Source organism: Oncorhynchus kisutch, linkage group LG7 (genome assembly GCF_002021735.2).
Source record: "Oncorhynchus kisutch isolate 150728-3 linkage group LG7, Okis_V2, whole genome shotgun sequence".
Classification (NCBI taxonomy): Eukaryota; Metazoa; Chordata; class Actinopteri; order Salmoniformes; family Salmonidae; genus Oncorhynchus; species Oncorhynchus kisutch.
The window spans coordinates 49,929,871-49,949,628 of NC_034180.2; the positions used below are offsets into that span (position 1 = coordinate 49,929,871).

General features: G+C 43.4%; 1 protein-coding gene across 1 annotated transcript; it reads right to left on the reverse strand.

The window, feature by feature from the left end:
• Nucleotides 1-232: 232 nt before the first annotated feature.
• LOC109894719 (G-protein coupled receptor family C group 6 member A) lies at nucleotides 233-8,665 on the reverse strand. Its single transcript, XM_031829239.1, has 6 exons — nucleotides 6,461-8,665; nucleotides 5,735-6,020; nucleotides 3,995-4,825; nucleotides 3,023-3,232; nucleotides 2,245-2,362; nucleotides 233-1,309 (listed from the first exon to the last, which is right to left on the reverse strand). The coding sequence occupies exons 1-6, from the start codon at nucleotides 6,643-6,645 to the stop codon at nucleotides 369-371; spliced, it is 2,571 nt and encodes an 856-aa protein (XP_031685099.1). The 5' UTR covers nucleotides 6,646-8,665; the 3' UTR covers nucleotides 233-368.
• Nucleotides 8,666-19,758: the final 11,093 nt, after the last annotated feature.

A 19,758-nucleotide genomic window follows, 5' to 3' on the forward strand; every position in this document is an offset into this window, starting at 1 on the left:
CTCAAATACCTCATATTATCTATCCTGATGCCTAGTCACTTTACCCTGCCTTCATGTACATATCTACCTCAAATACCTCATTATTATCTATCCTGATGCCTAGTCACTTTACCCTGCCTTCATGTACATATCTACCTCAAATACCTCATATTATCTATCCTGATGCCTAGTCACTTTACCCTGCCTTCATGTACATATCTACCTCAAATACCTCATATTATCTATCCTGATGCCTAGTCACTTTACCCTGCCTTCATGTACATATCTACCTCAAATACCTCATATTATCTATCCTGATGCCCAGTCAATTTACCCTACCTTCATGTACATATCTGCCTCAAATACCTCGTATCGCTACTATCAACAAACTATTTGCTGACAACAGCCATGCCCTTCTTTTCATAGTGTTTCCGGATGTAATTTGTGATGGCATTCTCGTTGTTGAGCTCCTTCCTGAAGAGCATGATGTAGCACTTGGGAGCAAAGTGACAGCAGAGTACGCTGTAATTGGACACCAAGATGGCCGCCGCCTCGATGGCCCGCTGGTACTTCCCCGACATGTTGATGTAGACAGGGATGAAGACAATCCAAACCACCAGGAAAATCATCATGCTGATGGAGACAAAACTGGCGTTCTTATACAAATCTGGCAACTGCTTCCCTTTGAACGCAAACAGGAAGCAGACCACTGCCAGCAGGGCAATGTAAGTCAACATGGCTCCAAAGAGCATCTTGGAACCTTTGTTGCACTCCAGAAGGATGGTGGCCTCGTCGAACCTGCTGCTTTCGACAATGAACGGTGGGGCGTAGGTCAGCCACAGCACGCACACGGCCACCTGGACCGCCGAGCAGCACGTTACCACAGCGATGGGTCGGTTGAGGCGCTTCAGTGTGTCGCCGACTGTAACCCTCAAATCGAAAGTGAAGCCCACAAAGATCTGGAGCAGGTTGGCCAGGATGCAGGAGACGCAGACAGTGAAGGCCATGCCAAAGAGTGGGAGACCCGCCATGCAGGTGGTCTTTGTTGGCTCCCCCAGGAACATACTGATACAGCAGAAGCAGGCCAGCAGGGACAGCAGCTCCAGGAAGCTGAGGTAGCCTCCAGTGGATTTCACTATGGGTGTTCTTCGATCCACAGCAAACAAAATGGCCACCAGAAGGCTGACAACAATCCCCAAGACATCAAATGAGACCAGAACAGTGGTGAAAGCGTCAGTCCACCCCAGGTACTCAATGGTTTTCATCAAACATCTGTCCTTGTCTGAGGATGTGTACTCCCTTTGTGGATGACAGGCCACGCACTTCTTACCTGAGGGTTGAATCAAATAGACAGTATGTGATATTTGTGATAATAATCATGTACTTGTTTGAGGAGTATGCAGGATATATTTACATGAGGACGTTTGGCTTTGAATAGAGTTGTGTGAGAAACAGGCGTTGTCTGGTATTATGACACTATTTGAAGCAGTCCACAGTAACCACACTTATGCAAATTACCTATTTGCTTAGAGACCCAATTTGCCCTCAGAACATCCTCAGTTCGTCAGGCCATGGACTCTACAAGGTGTCGAAAGCATTCCACAGGGATGCTGGCCCATGTTGACTCTAATGTTTCACAGAGTTGTGTCAAGTTGGCTGGATGTCCTTTGGGTGGTGGACCATTCTTGATGCACACAGAAAACTGTTGAACGTGAAAAACCCAGCAGCATTGTAGTTCTTGTCGCACAAACCGGTGCGACTGGCACTTACTACAATACCCCGTTCAAAGGCACTTAAATATTTGGTCTTGCCCATTCACTCTCTGAAATGCACACACACACAATCCATGTCTCAATTGTCTCAAGGCTTAAAAATCCCTGTTTATTAACCTGTCTCCTCCCCTTTATTTAAAGTGTATTTAACAATTGACATCAATAAGGAATCATAGCTCTCATTGATTCACCTGGTCAGTCTATGTCATGGAAAGACCAGGTGTACTTAATGTTTTGTAAACTCAGTGTATACAAAACATTCAACAAAATACAGACTAAACATTTAGACAATAGACTCAATATGCCCTCAGATCAGTTACAGACCTAAAGTAAAAATAAATTGTGGCCATATAGAACTGTAATCAGATTAGTTGCAAAAATCCCCTCAGACAAATCCCCGGTGGTATGGAAACTGACCTGCTTTGGATATTGTCTGATGATTTTTCAATTTACATCAAAATCAATAAGCATCTTGATATTTTACTGTACTTACCACCTCCGGTAGAAATGTATCCACGACTGCAAAGAGAACACTCCTTGCAGCATGAGTTTATCTTTGAAATTAACTCATATCCCGGATTACATGTCTTACAGCAGTTGGCAAAAGTCACCTAAAAAAGAGAGAAGATTTTAGGTAGCACTTTACATTGCAGCATGGAATAAAGTGGTAATAATATGGTAATAGTAGAGTAACAACTAATGTCAAGTAGACTTCATGTCCAATGCTATCTATTGTGTACTGTAGATCGAGCTCTTTGCCCCAACCTCAAATTAATAGGAGGCTAAGTGAACCCACATCCAAGAATAATGATTAAAGATGGGAAGGCTTACTGTAAAGTTAAGAATACTGATTTAAGATGGGAAGGCTTACTGTAAAGTTAAGAATAATGATTAAAGATGGGAAGGCTTACTGTAAAGTTAAGAATACTGATTTAAGATGGGAAGGCTTACTGTAAAGTTAAGAATAATGATTAAAGATGGGAAGGCTTACTGTAAAGTTAAGAATACTGATTTAAGATGGGAAGGCTTACTGTAAAGTTAAGAATAATGATTAAAGATGGGAAGGCTTACTGTAAAGTTAAGAATAATGATTTAAGATGGGAAGGCTTACTGTAAAGTTAAGAATAATGATTAAAGATGGGAAGGCTTACTGTAAAGTTAAGAATACTGATTTAAGATGGGAAGGCTTACTGTAAAGTTAAGAATACTGATTTAAGATAGGAAGGCTTACTGTAAAGTTAAGAATACTGATTTAAGATAGGAAGGCTTACTGTAACATTTTCGAACTCTCTGATGAGATGCTCTCTGACGCGGATGGGTTCATCAGGCCTATACTCTCCAACGGTTATTATCCGATTTTCTGAAACCGACATATTCCACTCTACGATGTCATATCCTGTAGTAGGGTCACCATTTTCATTGAAAGCTATGTGTGTGGTATTGTCCACTATGAAGTTAACCCGCTTGAGTTCCTCAAGAAGCTGTGGACACAACCAGGTAAATATGAACAGCGGGCAGCATCTTATAGTTTACTCTGTGGTGTTATGTAGGAGAGATTGTACGTCTAAAATACAGTCAACCCTATGAATCAATCCTAATTAACAACAGTATCACAATAAAAGGTCCATTCAAATATAAGATTATTTTTTCTCTTTTGCACACCAGTATCTCTACCTGTACATGACCATCTGATAAATTATCACTCCAGTGTTAATCTGCAAAAATTGTAATTATTCGCCTACCTCCTCATGCCTTTTGCACACAATGTATATAGACTCTTTTTTTTGTGTGTTATTGACTTGTTTATTGTTTATTTCATGTGTAACTGTGTTGTTGTCTGTTCACACTGCTATGCTTTATCTTGGCCAGGTCACAGTTGTAAATGAGAACTTGTTCTCAACTAGCCTACCTGGTTAAATAAAGGTGTTCTCAACTGGCCTACCTGGTTAAATAAAGGTGTTCTCAACTAGCCTACCTGGTTAAATAAAGGTGAAATAAAAATAAATAAAATAAAAGTATGTACAGTATATGCATCAATCTGAAATTAATGGGAAAGATAGACACCAAATACAACGAGGAAATTAGTGCCAATCTTTCCCATTAATTTGGGGCCGAGGCACATAGCTGCATCTACACTAGCCTACAGATAGTATAGTATCTTTAGAGGTCTGAAAACCAACACCTATTTTTTGGAACTGATTTTGTAATTAAGTGATTTTAACCCACACAGTGCAGTGGCTTACCTCCCAAACAGCAAAAGTGGCATTTCGTTTACACCTTACATTGTCGCAGTTCAGCAAGCTCCTCAGCCCCTGAGCAATGACTTTGACCGCTAGATAGATGTAATAAGACTCATCCTTGTCAATGTATTTCAATAAGCACCTTCTGTCCAGGCATGTCCTTCCACCACTCTCTGACTGGGATTTGGTGTCGGGTAATGTACAGTTCAGCACACTTTCATCTACCAAGGAATCGGGACATGGAGGATAATGACACATAAATTCATGGATAAAGCTGTTATGGGCTTTGCTTTGGAACATAGAGTCACGGACGTACTGATGAAAACCCGGCACTTTGTTTCTCTTTGGAATGAATCCAAATACCCTCCCAACCTTTTGAATATCGGGCATTTCAGAAAGCTCCTTGTTGGTGGCCCAAGTGTCACATGCAATCCAAATTCTGCTGATCCCCATTCTAAGGACCTCTTTGAGGATGATCCTAACATTCAATTCAGCTGTGAAAATGACAATGGCCTCGGCAGACGAATTGCGAATCTTTGACATGAGCATGGCCAATTCTGTTTGTGTTCTGGTCTCGTTGAGTAAAAAGTTTGCTGATAGGATCTCCTTGAAGTCCACACACAGTTTCCTGTCATTTAAGTGATCGATCAGCCTCTCGGCGCCATACTTGCCGAACTCATCATCACTGCCTATCACTCCCACGCTCTCCCAGGTGAGATGCTTCACCAACTCAGCGATCGCAATGGTCTGATGCTCATCACTGGAGACCGTTCGCAGAAACGAGGGGAACTTGCACTTCCTACTGAGCAACTCACTTGTTGATGAATAACTGATCTGCAAAAATGAGGAACAAAGCATTGAACAGCGCTAGAGCAGAAGTTACAGTGACAATTGGTCATTATGTATTCCCACTTGAAATTAAACCTAACTTATAAAGGCTTTATAGAGCATTGAATGCTTTATAGAGCATTAACAAAGGCTTTATAGAGCACTCATAAAGGCTATTAAGATTATTTACGTTTTCATAAGTACAACACAGACTCTTCATAAATCATTTATAAGCAAAGTTATACTCCATCAAGGGTTAGGGTTAGTCACTACATCAAGGGTTAGTCACTAGATAAAGGGTTAGTCACTAGATAAAGGGTTAGTCACTAGATAAAGGGTTAGTCACTAGATAGATAAAGGGTTAGTCACTAGATAAAGGGTTAGTCACTAGATAAAGGGTTAGTCACTACATCAAGGGTTAGTCACTATATAAAGGGTTAGTCACTACATCAAGGGTTAGTCACTACATCAAGGGTTAGTCACTACATCAAGGGTTAGTCACTACATCAAGGGTTAGTCACTATATAAAGGGTTAGGGTTAGTCACTATAAAGGGTTAGGGTTAGTCACTAGATAAAAGGTTAGGGTTAGTCACTAGATAAAGGGTTAGTCACTAGATAAAGGGTTAGTCACTAGATAAAGGGTTAGTCACTAGATAAAGGGTTTGGGTTAGTCACTAGATAAAGGGTTAGTCACTAGATCAAAGGTTAGGGTTAGTCACTACATCAAGGGTTAGGGTTAGTCACTACATCAAGGGTTAGTCACTACATCAAGGGTTAGGGTTAGTCACTACATCAAGGGTTAGGGTTAGTCACTACATCAAGGGTTAGGGTTAGTCACTACATCAAGGGTTAGGGTTAGTCACTACATCAAGGGTTAGGGTTAGTCACTACATCAAGGGTTAGGGTTAGCATACCTGAGCCACTAAAGGTAGAGCTAGTAGACGGGCAACAGCTATTGACTTCTCAGAATACCTCTCCCCAATTACCACTTTAACATGTGGTGTGGTTACATTAGGCTTCACCCCCTGCCCTTGGATGTCCTCCATCATGCTCAGTGTTGCTCTGATGGCATTTGTTACATCCCCACAGGTGTCGTATATTTCGTATCCGACACTCACATTGGGCAACATCTGAGACCTGTTTATCTCTTGGATGGCATAAATCATCACTTGCGATCGGAGGAACATCTGCACGTCGTAACTGCAAACATTATACAATTAGAATGGTTTGGAATAGCGTACTGTACGTTCTAGTTGCAGTCTTCTAGTTACATAGAATTCTAGTTACATAGCATTCTAGTTGCATAGAATTATAGTTACATAGCATTCTAGTTGTAGTCTTCTAGTTACATATAATTCTAGTTACATATAATTCTAGTTACATAGCATTCTAGTTACATAGCATTCTAGTTACATAGCATTCTAGTTACATAGCATTCTAGTTACATAGCATTCTAGTTACATAGCATTCTAGTTACATAGCATTCTAGTTACATAGCATTCTAGTTACATAGCATTCTAGTTACATAGCATTCTAGTTACATAGCATTCTAGTTACATAGCATTCTAGTTACATAGCATTCTAGTTACATAGCATTCTAGTTTATTGATGACGCTCATTGATGTTCACTGTATACTCACTCAATGCACGTCTTTTGCGGAGGAATGGTGGATCCATTAGTTTTCACCTGCAGGTAAACGGGAAAAAGTCCACCCACAACAATGTCCCCAGGGACATAAATATGACGAGGATTGTTGTTGACTGAACAAGAAGGTCCCGAGACTATTGAGGTTACAGTCACAATTAAGAGCAACAAGACCCACATTGTGTATTTACTGTAGACTGGTGCTGAGGTCCTGTCTGTGTAATAACTCCCTGTCTGTGTAATAACTCCCTGTCTGTGCTGAGGTCCTGTCTGTGTAATAACTCCCTGTCTGTGCTGAGGTCCTGTCTGTGTAATAACTCCCTGTCTGTGCTGAGGTCCTGTCTGTGTAATAACTCCCTGTCTGTGCTGAGGTCCTGTCTGTGTAATAACTATGTGTAACACTCCCTGTCTATTGAAGACCTGTATATGACAGAGGAAGTTTGAATATTTGCATACAGACTACAAACAGAATTCAGAGTAACAGCGTTGTCTGTTTGTTTTCTAATTAAGGCAATGAAATGAATGTGTAGTTCTTATCTATGAAGATGAGAACTAACCCTAACACTTGTAGAATAAAACCCAGCAATTTATAATAGTATTAATTATGTATTCTTTAGGTTCTCAATATGAAACTTCTGGTTTGTGGTTTGTTAACAACCATTGTAATTTTCTAAGCACTCGTATTTAGTTTTTTTGAGGGGGCTTTCTAGACACAATCCAACAGGATAATTGCCTTGTTCAAGGGCACAGCGGCAGTCGGTTTGGAATCTGACACCAGTATCCCCTCAAATGCCAGTTGAGTGTGTCAGTGTGTTATTTTTTAGTACTGTAGCAAGATGATTTTGAAAAGGTTAAAGAGGGACTTGACTTGCAGGATCCGGGTAGAAGTAAATGTTTTAATACAGAGTTTTGGGGTACAATGGTGTAAATAATGTGTGACTCGGCTATCTTGCAGTGACTGTGTCTGTTGGAGCTGCTGTCATTCTCAATCGAACCAATGGCTGGAAACACTTGCCCGGAAAACAAAGAGAGAGGAGAGACAGTAGCACAGCTACCACAGGCCATCTGAGTAGTGACAGCTGGTTAGTCTGTGACCAATCCTTGTCTGGCATGGTTGGAGATGGTTACGCTAAGGGCGATTTGCAGTAACTCAAGAGACAGGAGTAGTTGTCATTCTTACACAACATTCCACCATAACAGCTCTTCAGAGCACCCAGTTAAATAGTGTTTAGGAGTGCTTTTCCATGGTAGAAATAAATGTCATTGTTGTATTTCTGGGGATTGTGTTTAATTTACTGTAATCTTAAATAGAAATACTGAACTATTTTAACATGGTTTACTTTAAGCTAATTTCCCTATGGCGGACAGAACGTGTTGCTACATTACGCTGACTAACGTTTTCACCACAATATTTACAGGAAATACACATCCCTTTTTACTTCAGATTAGTGATGTTTGTATAAAAGTTTACAGTCGTCACAATCTCACAAAATCGATTGCTTAAAACAGATCAATATCTTTGGTTTAGCTCCAGTGTTTTGCTCATATGCACCTGTCTGTAGATGGTCTTTGAACTCCGCTGTGATTTTCAGACCATGGAGGCAATCTTTTTTATTTTTTTTATTTTAGGGCTCCTCGTATGAATGTCTCTGGCATAGGTTTTTAAGCTATCATTCAAATGAAAACCGACCCCTGTTTGTCACGTATCCACCACCAGGCTGCCCTGCATCACGCACACCTGCCTTCCCTTGTCACGCACATCAGTGTTGTTGGACTCACCCATGAACAGCATCCTATTTAATCCAGTAAAAACTACCGAATGAGCCCAAAAAATTTCGTTTGATTGATTGATTTTGATGATATTATTGAAATCGTGAAAATACGTTTGTCTTGCCTGTCAGAACTCGTAAACTACAACACAACATGTCAATGGAACATACTACTAAGACCCAACACGGTATTTCTTGAAGCTTAAAGCTACTGTATATTCACAATTACCAAAGTTTGAAAACGTAAATGATTAAATGATTAAACTTCGCAAATTTTTTACAACTTTTAATGCGTTATGAAATAATGACATGAAAATTATTTTAGGGCAGGTTGTCAGCTCTATCTGCCCGGACGCTAACTGCCAATCATGATAAGCACCCGGCCGGTTAGAGTAAGTTCGAGATTTCCCCGTCTGCCCTTACGCTAACTCACCAAGACCACCCAACCTGTCTATTAGGTTAGGTTCAAAACAAAGAAATCAAAACGTCTTACCTGCGTGAACATCTGTAGGATGATTTTAAAGAGTAGCTTTTTGGTAAACTCCGTTCCTTTCTTTGTCAATTACACACGCTGTGCTGTTCATCAGTCTCTTCCTATCATGAGACAATTTATAATATTGTCACCCATCAGACTATTGTCAATTTAGGCTACATCTATAATTATGATGGGCCAGTGGTCGCTCAGACCTTCTGGGGGGACTGTGAAACTGTGGATGCCATTGATAGACTTATTTAGAAAAATGTCAAGGACGGAGGTGGACATGACATTAAAATTGTAATGATATTAACATTTTAAATATGTTCCAACGACATCGGCAGCTGTTCTAGCGTTAAACAATTGCAGCCATGGTTGTCAACAGCCTTTTTGGCTATTGTAGTCTTTTGACTGTTAACAAACCGGAATCTCTAAAGTTGTCAGAAGTGAGGCATGCAGCATGCAACTAACTGTGCCAGCGCCTGACCTAAAACCAACCCGCACCTTACCGCATTTGACCACTTCCTGTTTTTTGCTGTTTAACAGGAAACCAGACTTCTAGGAAACCAGTTTAAGCAAAGATTGTCTATTAAATTGACAAGATAGTCAAGTAACCGCTCTAATTATGGAAATACATGTCCTCAGATGGAAGACAGGCAGGAGAAGGCGAGATCAGGTGGGACTATTCTAGCCAATGAGAGGACAGATACGCGTGTGAACAGCAGGCCATGGAGATAGACACTGTATATAGACATAATAGGACATTTGAAATATATTTAATATTTTTTAACTTTTGTGAGTGTAATGTTCAATTTTGTTTTGTATTTCACTGTTGTTTATCAATTTCACTTGCTTTGGCAATGTAAACATGTTTCCCATGCCTATAAAGCCCCTTAAATGGAAAATTGAATTGATAGAGGACTCATCTTTGTGGCGATCGTATAGGTGTACAGTGAAGATTTGATGACTCTGTGATATATTGTAAATCTTATCTACATAGTCTGACACTAGACGATGTGGCGATCGTATATGTGCACAGTGAGGATTTGATGACTCTGTGAAATGAAATGTATGAAATGTTTTGTTAATTGATCGAGACGTGTAGCCAAGACTGGGACTGGTGGAGCTGGCATCCCACCAGGAGCCTCGGTTATAGATTAAGATTGGACTAGGAGTGAAGGAATTAAATCTGATCTCTCCAGATTAATGTCACTGATTGACCGTTTCATGAGACCGAGTGATACTGACCACTGACTCTAAAATTGACCGCCGAGTCAAAAGTGGAGCGGGGGGGTGCGGCCGCCGTGCTGTGTAACGAGTTGATTTTTGTCCAATTCGAGCTGTTGGTGTTGCCTAGAATTAATTCGACCAATATTATAGAAGGCAGTTGAATACATTGACACTGACCCAAAAGTAGGCGTTAGGGACACTAACATTTGGCCAGGCAGTAGAAATGTGGGTAGTTGTAGAATTACAAAAAAAAAAACCTTAGACGCATAATTATCTCGCGAATATCCCCATCGATATTATAGTATAGTAATTCTACAAAACTCTTTGTGCACGAGGGTGAGACACAAGAGATAAGTCTGTGTGAGCACCGTGAATACATCGCTGGTTTAGACTAAGTGACGGGCTAAGTGTATGAAGATAGTTATTAAACCCAGACATAGTTAAACGACAGAATGGCCACAACCACCATTCCCAAACTCAAATTCAACGAATATTTAGATCTGAGAATACAGGAGAGATCAGGGGGAAAACAGGAATATAATTCTATAAAGAAAGTATGGGAGGGAATTAGGCTGAAATGGACACAGGCAGGTTACATTAGTGGAGTCGTCCCGTCAAGGGAACAGCTCGTCGCTATGGAGAGAGAATTAGAGGAAGCAGTGGAACACAGTAATAACAGAGAAACAGAAATAAATAAGAGCCATTTTTTCAAAAATAAAGGGACGAAGAATAGGAAGAGCCCGGAAGCTGAGCTAAAAATAGGAACGTGGGCAATTCAAGAGACAAAAAGGACACGCCCACACAAAAAACCTGATATGATGGGCGTGCTTGCCGGGGCCTCAGATGACGTCAGAGAAGGCAAAATCAACAACCACAAACCACTACCGCCCACCGTGACCACCCCATCAGCCCCGCCCTCTCTATACCCACCACTGCCACAGGAAGAGAAGACTGCAGTGCCACCTCCCTATTCACAAAATCCATTCACACACCTCCCACACAACCCGTTTAAAACCCACACCACCCCAGCCGCAATACAGGCCCCGGTCTTTATGGTGCAGGGAGGACAGCTAAAAGGGAACATGACTGTGGGTATTCAAGATGGCCTACTAGTCTGTGAAGAAAGGCCCGATTGCTCAAGCCCCATAGCACTACAAGGCCCAGGTGGGTCCCTGTCGAACTACACACAACCAAGGGAAGGAGGATCTCAACCGGGCCTCCTAAGGAAAGAGGGCCACGATCTTATTCAGCTCTCCTCTACTCCGAACACTGACTGGTACGGATGCAGAGATAAAGAAGATGATCAAGGGTCGTGGGTGTCACAGGGAAAATGTTCCGTCGGGGCTTCGTCAAGAGATCACCCCAGTAAAGACGAGGAAAACGAAAGTAGACCTGGACGTGATGAGGAGGAAATGGGACGGGACATCCGGAACTCTGTAGCTCAAGCCAGAACTATGATAGACGAAGCTGAACGTGGAGGGAGCACATTCCATGTGGAAGGGGTAATGGTAGGAACAGTGACAGACCTGATCGAACCTGTCAGACAGTCCGTAAGGCTCTCAGAACTAAAAAGTAGGGGGGTCTCGTCCAGAGCAGACTGGGATCCCCAACATGGAGAGACAGGAAGGACAGGCTTCCAAATGCCGTTGAGGCCCACTCCTGATGGAGAATACGAAGAGTACCAACCATGGAAAATGACAGACCTCACCACTTTAATGGAACAGATGCCCAGTCTACATGGGGGGGCCTCTGCATGGCTCCTCCAACTACAGACACTTACCTCTGGCCTACGCCTCTGTCTGGGAGACATGAAAGCTCTGTTGGCTAGAGCTACAGACCATACCACCATGATGGCTCTCATAAGATACGCAGATCTGGCCACGGCCCCAGCTGCACTAGGTCTAGGACGATTCCGAACTCAGTTATGGGCTGAGTTGAGAAGAGTATACCCTACCGAACGAAACCACTCAACCCTGTCATCATTCACCATCAATCCAGGGGAACAACCAGCAGCCTACCTGGATAGAGCAAAGACAACATGGAGAACCGTTCATGAAGACCCATATGATCACACTGCTACCACACTCAGCATGTGGAAGGAAATGGTGGTGAACGGGACCCAGAATGAAGTCCGTAGGAAACTAAGGGGCACAGTGGGGTTGATGGCGCTACCTTTAGCTCAGTTTAACTCCCATGTACATCACCACATCACCCAATTCAACAAGGAAAAGGGTGGAGCAGATACACAAGTCCAGTCCCTACAGATTCAACTTCTGAAACTTCAACTGAAAGACGCGCAGAGGGGAGACAAACCACAGAAACAGATGGTGGCCGAGGCATCTACAGACATTGCCGATATAATCACTAAAACAGTCACCCAGATGATTTTTATTTATTTTATTTTACCTTTATTTAACCAGGCAAGTCAGTTAAGAACACATTCTTATTTTCAATGACGGCCTGGGAACAGTGGGTTAACTGCCTGTTCAGGGGCAGAACGACAGATTTGTACCTTGTCAGCTCGGGGGTTTGAACTCACAACCTTCCGGTTACTAGTCCAACGCTCTAACCACTAGGCTACCCTATGCAGCAACAAACTGTCCAGCAGACCTCCGCACCCGCTCCTGCCCCTGCGCACTTAACACCAATGCCAATGGCAGCAGAGGGGGGACCACAGGTTGCATTCCAGCCACAATGGATTCCAGGACTGCCTAAAGGGGGAGTCTGCTACAACTGTAGGACGCCCGGTCACTACTCAAGGGACTGCCCATATCCACTGTCTCAACCTCAGTCCCCACCCAGGGGAAGAAGGCCCTTCTACGGTCCACCTAGAGGGAGGGGTGGCTACAGGCCATCCCCTCAGCCACAACCACAGCCGCAATCAAGAATTGAGAGTGAACAACCTGCATACAACCACCCAGTGCCATTTGCCTCCTACCCACCACAGCAGGCGCCGTTCCAGGTTATGTCAGGAGAATACCCACCTTGGCAATGAAGCTGCCCACCATCACCACGAGAGAAGGACCTGACTCCTGCACCGAAACAGCTGCTAAAGAATTGAAACTAAGACCCGACCTGGGAAACACACCACTGACCAAACCTGACCTATGGTTATACACAGGTGGCTGCTGCTACAAAGGAGAGAATGGTGATGTGGCGGACTATGCAGTGGGACAGCAGGCCCAGACGGCTCATACGTTACCCTTGAATCAGCCATCATCCCTCAACCAGCACCTGCCCAATTAGGTGAAATCATCGGATTTGACGCAGGCCCTCATCAGAGGAAAAGGAAAGACTGTGAATATCTATACAGACTCAGCCTATGCCCATGGAGCAGTCCACACTGATGGACTCAGAACTTTTACGAGAAGCACATAGCCACACACACGAAGGCAAACTAAGGATTTTACAGAAGGTGTCTCACATCTGGTGGCACACTCACATGAAAATATGACAGATTTTTTATATATTGTTATTATTTTATTTTATATGACGATTATTTATTTTATGACAAATGAAATGTTTGTGACAGACACAACCCATTGAAATCATATCAAACACCAATGGGCTCATACTCAGTACCTAATGCATGTTTTCAGGATATTAGTATAGACCACACCGACATGGGCCCCGACAAGGTATTCTAAAGATAAACGCTATCTCCTAGTTATGATAGATAGGTTCACCAAATGGGTAGAAGCAGTACCAACAGCGAAGAGGATGCTAGGTATGTCGTTAAGTGGCTAACAAACCAAACTAATACCCAGGTATGGCATCCAAAGAAAATTCTAATTTGACTATTTGGCTCACATTTCAATAACAAACACCTGAGACAGGTGGAAGCGATTTGGCATAACACACAGATTTGGTTCTGTGTACCACCCCCCGATCCCAAGGTCTCGTGAAACGCAGGTCAACCGCTTAAATCCAAAATAGCTAAAGTATGTGCCGGGTCGAAGTTGAAATGGGTCGAAGCCCTGCCCCTGGCGTTGATGGCCATGAGAGCCTCACCAGGGTCAGGCACCCATCTCTCTCCTCATGAGATAATGACTGGTAGAGTCATGCCTGGTCCACCAAGGGAGGGAGGTCATATGCCCGCCCTTGATGTACAACAAATTGTAATGTCTGATTATGTGAAAAAACTGACGGTTCTCTCTGTAGCTCTCTCTGTTTAGGTTCGCAAGGTCCAGGAGAGAGAACTGCCGGAAGCTCCAGCACCACTGAAGGTAAAAATTGGAGACTGGGTAAGGGTAAAGGTCCACAAAAGAAAGTGGCTGGAACCCAGGTGGACTGGTCCGTACGAAGTGAAGGAGGTTACTTCACACTCAGTCCAGGTCAAAGGTAAATTGGGCGCACCTTGGCACCACCTCACACATTTTACACCAGCTCCAACCCCTTCCCGCACACTGACGTAAGTCAGAACTGACCTAAGTGGTCTACTTTCGGTCCCAAATTCTACATCTATTTAGCCAAGGAAAATGGGAGGTTCAGCCCCATACTCCCTGACTAAATCACACTTTTCCCCCTGGGAACGGTTGGGAATCTCGAGACCCCAGTTTGTTATTTTTCTCTCACAGGAGGGGTCACTCTACTTACACTCACATGGCTCATAGACAAACAGATGCACCCACTACCGATTCACACACTGAATTCTACTCTGCCAGGTGAAACTAACTCTCTCTCTCTTCCCTCTTATCTACCACAAGACCATACCGTTTCTAGGCGTGAGGTGAGGGTCACTAAGTGCACCCCCCAGGAGTTGAAGAGCACCACCTTGTGTTTGCCTTTCAATGCCACCACCACCGCTTACCTGCCTTGGAGCCTTTTGGGTCATACGTGAAATAGTCTGGGGCTACCTGCCTGGACCTATTCCAGTTTTAACTGGTATATAACCAAAGGGGGATATGGTGAGTGGTCTTGGAAAAACCTGGTGGCAGAAACAGGATATGACTGGTCCAGCTATTCCAAGGGACGGGCTGTCCTTGCCTGGCGCAAACGGCTTACACTTTCACGCACTGGTTTTCAAATGAAGCTGATTGTACGGCCTGGGACCACTATGGGTTGCCAGGTTTTTACGTTGGCCCCATATGTAGATAGCAGCAGGGCCGAAGTCTATTTCACACTATATATCTGCTTTACGCCACAACCGCAGCCTACTTCTGTGACGGTGCGTGACGATATGGCAAAGCCACATACCCTACCCAAGCAAAGGGATGGGTGGGGTTCTGCTGTTTTAGTGGCCACTACCCCTACCCCGGATGAGAACATTCTGGTTGCTACAGGTGTCTCAGGTTTGTCTAACAATTGGTTATTATTGACCGAACAAGCAGCCAATACAACCCCCACTAGTTGCGTAGTTTGCATGGGTGCAAGACCATTGCTCCGCATTGTCCCGGCCACTGTCAACATCGGATGTTTGATGCCCCTTATGGACAAAGACAATCCGACTGGTAATTGCTCCTTGTGGGATGCAGATTACCCTGTGGTCTCCGCTACGGTCAGGGCACCAGTATTTTCCTCTGATGTTGCCAGGGCCAAATTCTCCTGTATTAACATGACAGGGGGTACACTACAGTTAGGGTTGCTCCCTGTGGGTTGGTGTACAAATACTATCATAGTAGTGGGTGGGTTTAAGCCAGTGATCAGGGCTGACATCTGGTGGTGGTGTGGGGGACCTCGGCTTTTTGACAGAACTCCCAATAATGCCACGGGTACTTGTGCGCTTGTAACACTTCTGCTGCCTATCTCTGTTTACCCTATAGGTGTGGGTGATTTGGTGACCCGGATACAGGCTGTGGACCCACAGTTTCTGCCTACCAGAACCAAGCGGGAAGCAGCCCCGACTGGTGGGGATCCCACATATATTGATGCCATAGGTGTTCCTAGGGGGGTCCCTGATGAGTACAAGCTGGTGGACTAGGTCCCAGCAGGTTTTGAATCATCTCTCTGCTGGTGGTGCACTGTGAATAAAAATGTTGACCGCATTAACTATATACATTTCAATGTCCAAAAATTAGGTAACTGGACTCAACAAGGTTTTGAGGCCGTACATGGTCAACTGGCTGCCACCTCACTTATGGCTTTTCAAAATCGCATTGCCGTTGCATGTTGCTGGCTGAGAAGGGTGGGATATGTTTTATGTTTGGGGAGCAATGTTGCACATGTATCCCTAATAACACAGCCTCTGATGGCAGCCTCACTTTGGCGTTAGAAGGCCTGCGTACCCTTAATGGTAAAATGAAATCCCACTCTGGGGTTGATACCAGCATGTGGGACTCCTGGATGGATGCATTTGGTAAATATAAGGTCTTGGTCACTTCTATTCTGGTCTCTATCTCTGTGTTTGTCGCTATATTAACCCTCTGTGGCTGTTGTTGCATCCCATGTGCCCGCTCCCTGCTTTTTCGTGTTATTACTTCTGCTATTCCACCAAATAATGACCCTGCACTGATGTTCCCCCTCCTACAACAGGAGGATCCTCTGGTGGAGTTTGAAACATGCACATATGGGTAGTTGTCACGTCTCTTTCGAGACGTAAAGAGGGGGACTATAAATTTTACTTGCTTTTAATTCATGTCACGTCTCTTAGGAGACGTGAAAAGGGGGATTTGTAATGAAGTGCTATTTCCTATGCAAATGACCAGCTTACTACTATTGCATTGCTATAACTGTGACAACACATAGCAACGTATTTTCACAGTAAAACATGGAAGGGCCATACAGAATCTCTCACACACGCACTCACTGAAAAGACACACAGACTTGCCAAGACAGGAACACACACACTCACACACACGCAGCCCCTCCCCTTCTGGATGGGCTCCAAAGACAAAGAACTCCGTCGAAGAACCAATGGGATACTGACACCAGGCTGGAGGAGACTGTCTATCATCTGCAAACAACCTATCAGAAAGCCAGGACTACTAGAATCTACCTACGTCATTTCAATGTATAAAATGAACTGTACGATTGTGACCGGGCTCTCTTTTTCTTTTTCCAATGGTTCGCATGAGAACTTGACGAAACGGAGCCGTGCACGTAATTGCCAGATATCATTACTCTTGAATAAACGGCCTTTACTATACCGTATCCGCCTTGTCCAGCGTCTCGACTTGGTCTCGTTTCTCATATACCTATTCATCAACACTGCCTACATTTTCACCCAATTCTACATGTAAAATCTGTGAGCACTCGGTTAGCAAATTATAGCCAACACTGTACTCTGTTCAGAGGTGCTAAGTACTCTCGGTCAGCAAACGCTATTGGTGTGTCTGAACCCTTAGATTTGAGGTTGGTTCAGGGGTTTGTCTCATTAGTTCCATTGCGGCGCATATTCTCATCTGATATTTATGCAGACAATGTCCTAGTTATCGGCACCCCTAAAGGCTGCATGACTCTGGGTTGGTTTTAATCGTATTCTAAGCACTTCTAGATGAACACATGTCAACATTCCTGTGTATTCATGGTATGGATGTAGGAGATATGAAAATTAAAGTAGTCCTGTTTTGTGGTATTGCTATAGGTCTAGCTGGTGTGTAAGAAATATATTTGCTATTTTCACAGCCGGAATTATGAGTGCAATAGCTGGCGGTGGGGTGAAGGAGCTGGGTTTTGATGAATTAGCAAGTTGTATGTGTGAGGAAGGCTTGGCCACTCACTGGCCAATCAATTAGTTCCATTGCTTAATTCTGCATGTGTTTGTCTCAAGTTTTGTAGGTTACTGACGGTCTTTGCTTTGTCATCAACTCCAATTCGGCTGGGAACCAGAATATTATCCTCCTGAGCCCGGTTTCCCAAAGCATCTTAAGGCTAAGTTCATCGTTAGAACCTTTGTAGGAGCAACATTAAATCTCTGAGCTGTTTCCAAAAAGCATTGTTATTAGCATTGCACTTGAAATGCTCGTAATCTAACACCTACCTCAGACCACTCGTAGAAAAGCTAAGTGTGTCGATTGATGCTTTTTTGCCCTCCATGCATCACTTTATTCACAGATCTTCACTCAACATGGATAAACCATGTGATTCTGTCTCTATGTGACCATGATAACTTCAGAACAAAGTTGACTACAAATACCAAGTAGTGAGGGCCGAGCCCTGGTAGACATCAGTAGTGAGGGCCGAGCCCTGGTAGACATCAGTAGTGAGGGCCGAGCCCTGGTAGACATCAGTAGTGAGGGCCGAGCCCTGGTAGACATCAGTAGTGAGGGCCGAGCCCTGGTAGACATCAGTAGTGAGGGCCGAGCCCTGGTAGACATCAGAAGTGAGGGCCGAGCCCTGGTAGACATCAGTAGTGAGGGCCGAGCCCTGGTAGACATCAGTAGTGAGGGCCGAGCCCTGGTAGACATCAGTAGTGAGGGCCGAGCCCTGGTAGACATCAGTAGTGAGGGCCGAGCCCTGGTAGACATCAGTAGTGAGGGCCGAGCCCTGGTAGACATCAGTAGTGAGAGTCGAGCCCTGGTAGACCTCAGTAGTGAGCTGTCTTGAAGCTTGACTGGTTAGTGTAGCTTTTACTACTTGAGAAAAGGTACAGGGACTCTGTTCAAAAGGGTATCTTAATTTGAACCCTGCATTTGTTTCTGTAGCCCACCAGAGGGGTGTAAAGAGGGTGTGCTATCCTCAGTGTATGAAATCTGGATCACCTACATTCGGAGATGAGCTCGCCAATCCAAAATGGGTAGATTTTGGGAAGTGTGTTGCCAAATATCTGCGCTATGCTCAGGAAAATGAGAAAATGCCCCAAAAGGTCTTCCAGTGACATCTTTGTCTTTTTCCTTTCACCTCACCAGAGGAGCTAGATGGAGAGGAAGAGAGAAGGGGGTTGTGGCCATAGATCTCCACTGTAAGTTGCTGTGTGTGTGTGTGTGTGTGTGTGTGTGTGTGTGTGTGTGTGTGTGTGTGTGTGTGTGTGTGTGTGTGTGTGTGTGTGTGTGTGTGTGTGTGTGTGTGTGTGTGTGTGTGTGTGTGTGTGTGTGTGTGTGTGTGTGTGTGTGTGTGTGTGTGTGTGTGTGTGTGTGTTTGTGTGTGTGTGTGTGTGTGAAATCAACAAACACAATCTTGGTCAGACTTTTGGCAAGTCAAGATGATGAAAAATACCATATCACATGCTCTGCTCTACTGTGTCAATCTCCAAACTAAATATATATATATTTTTGATGTTAAGGAATGGATCACGAATTGTCTACTCGTATCTGATAATCATTTCAAGTAGCATGCAGACACAATATCAGTCTGATTTATTAAAGGTACACTATGCAGAAATCACTCATTTGCTTGTTGCTGAACTTCGAATAGTTTGCCTAATTTCAGTTTGTGACAAAACAAGCAATTATAGTCTAGGTAATCATTGTACCATCTAAACCGCTTTTGGATATATTTTCAGCTGATTGAAGCTGGTGTACAAAACCGAAAGTAAAAGATACAAAAAACTAAATTTAACTTTAACAGGAAGCATAGAAATAGAGCCGATAAAACAGATCTACCACTTCTTAGACTTTCAATAATGTTTTATTTAATAATTATTAAACAAGGCAAGTCAGTTAAAGAACAAATGAAGAAGAATGACAGATCTACTGTATAATAGTAATAAAAATGTCTTTTTGAATTTGGTCACCCAAAATGTATTACAGCTTTAATTAAACAGAAATTAAACTTTAAATGAAACTCACATGGCCAGATCAGCTAAATACGAAACGGTGATAAATCATTTGATAAATCAGACTTCTTGCACACTGCCGTTTCTGTCAAATCCATGCTTGTTTGTAAATGTGTGTGTTTTAATATAATTACAGCCGGCCACTATCAGTATGATCATTAAATCAG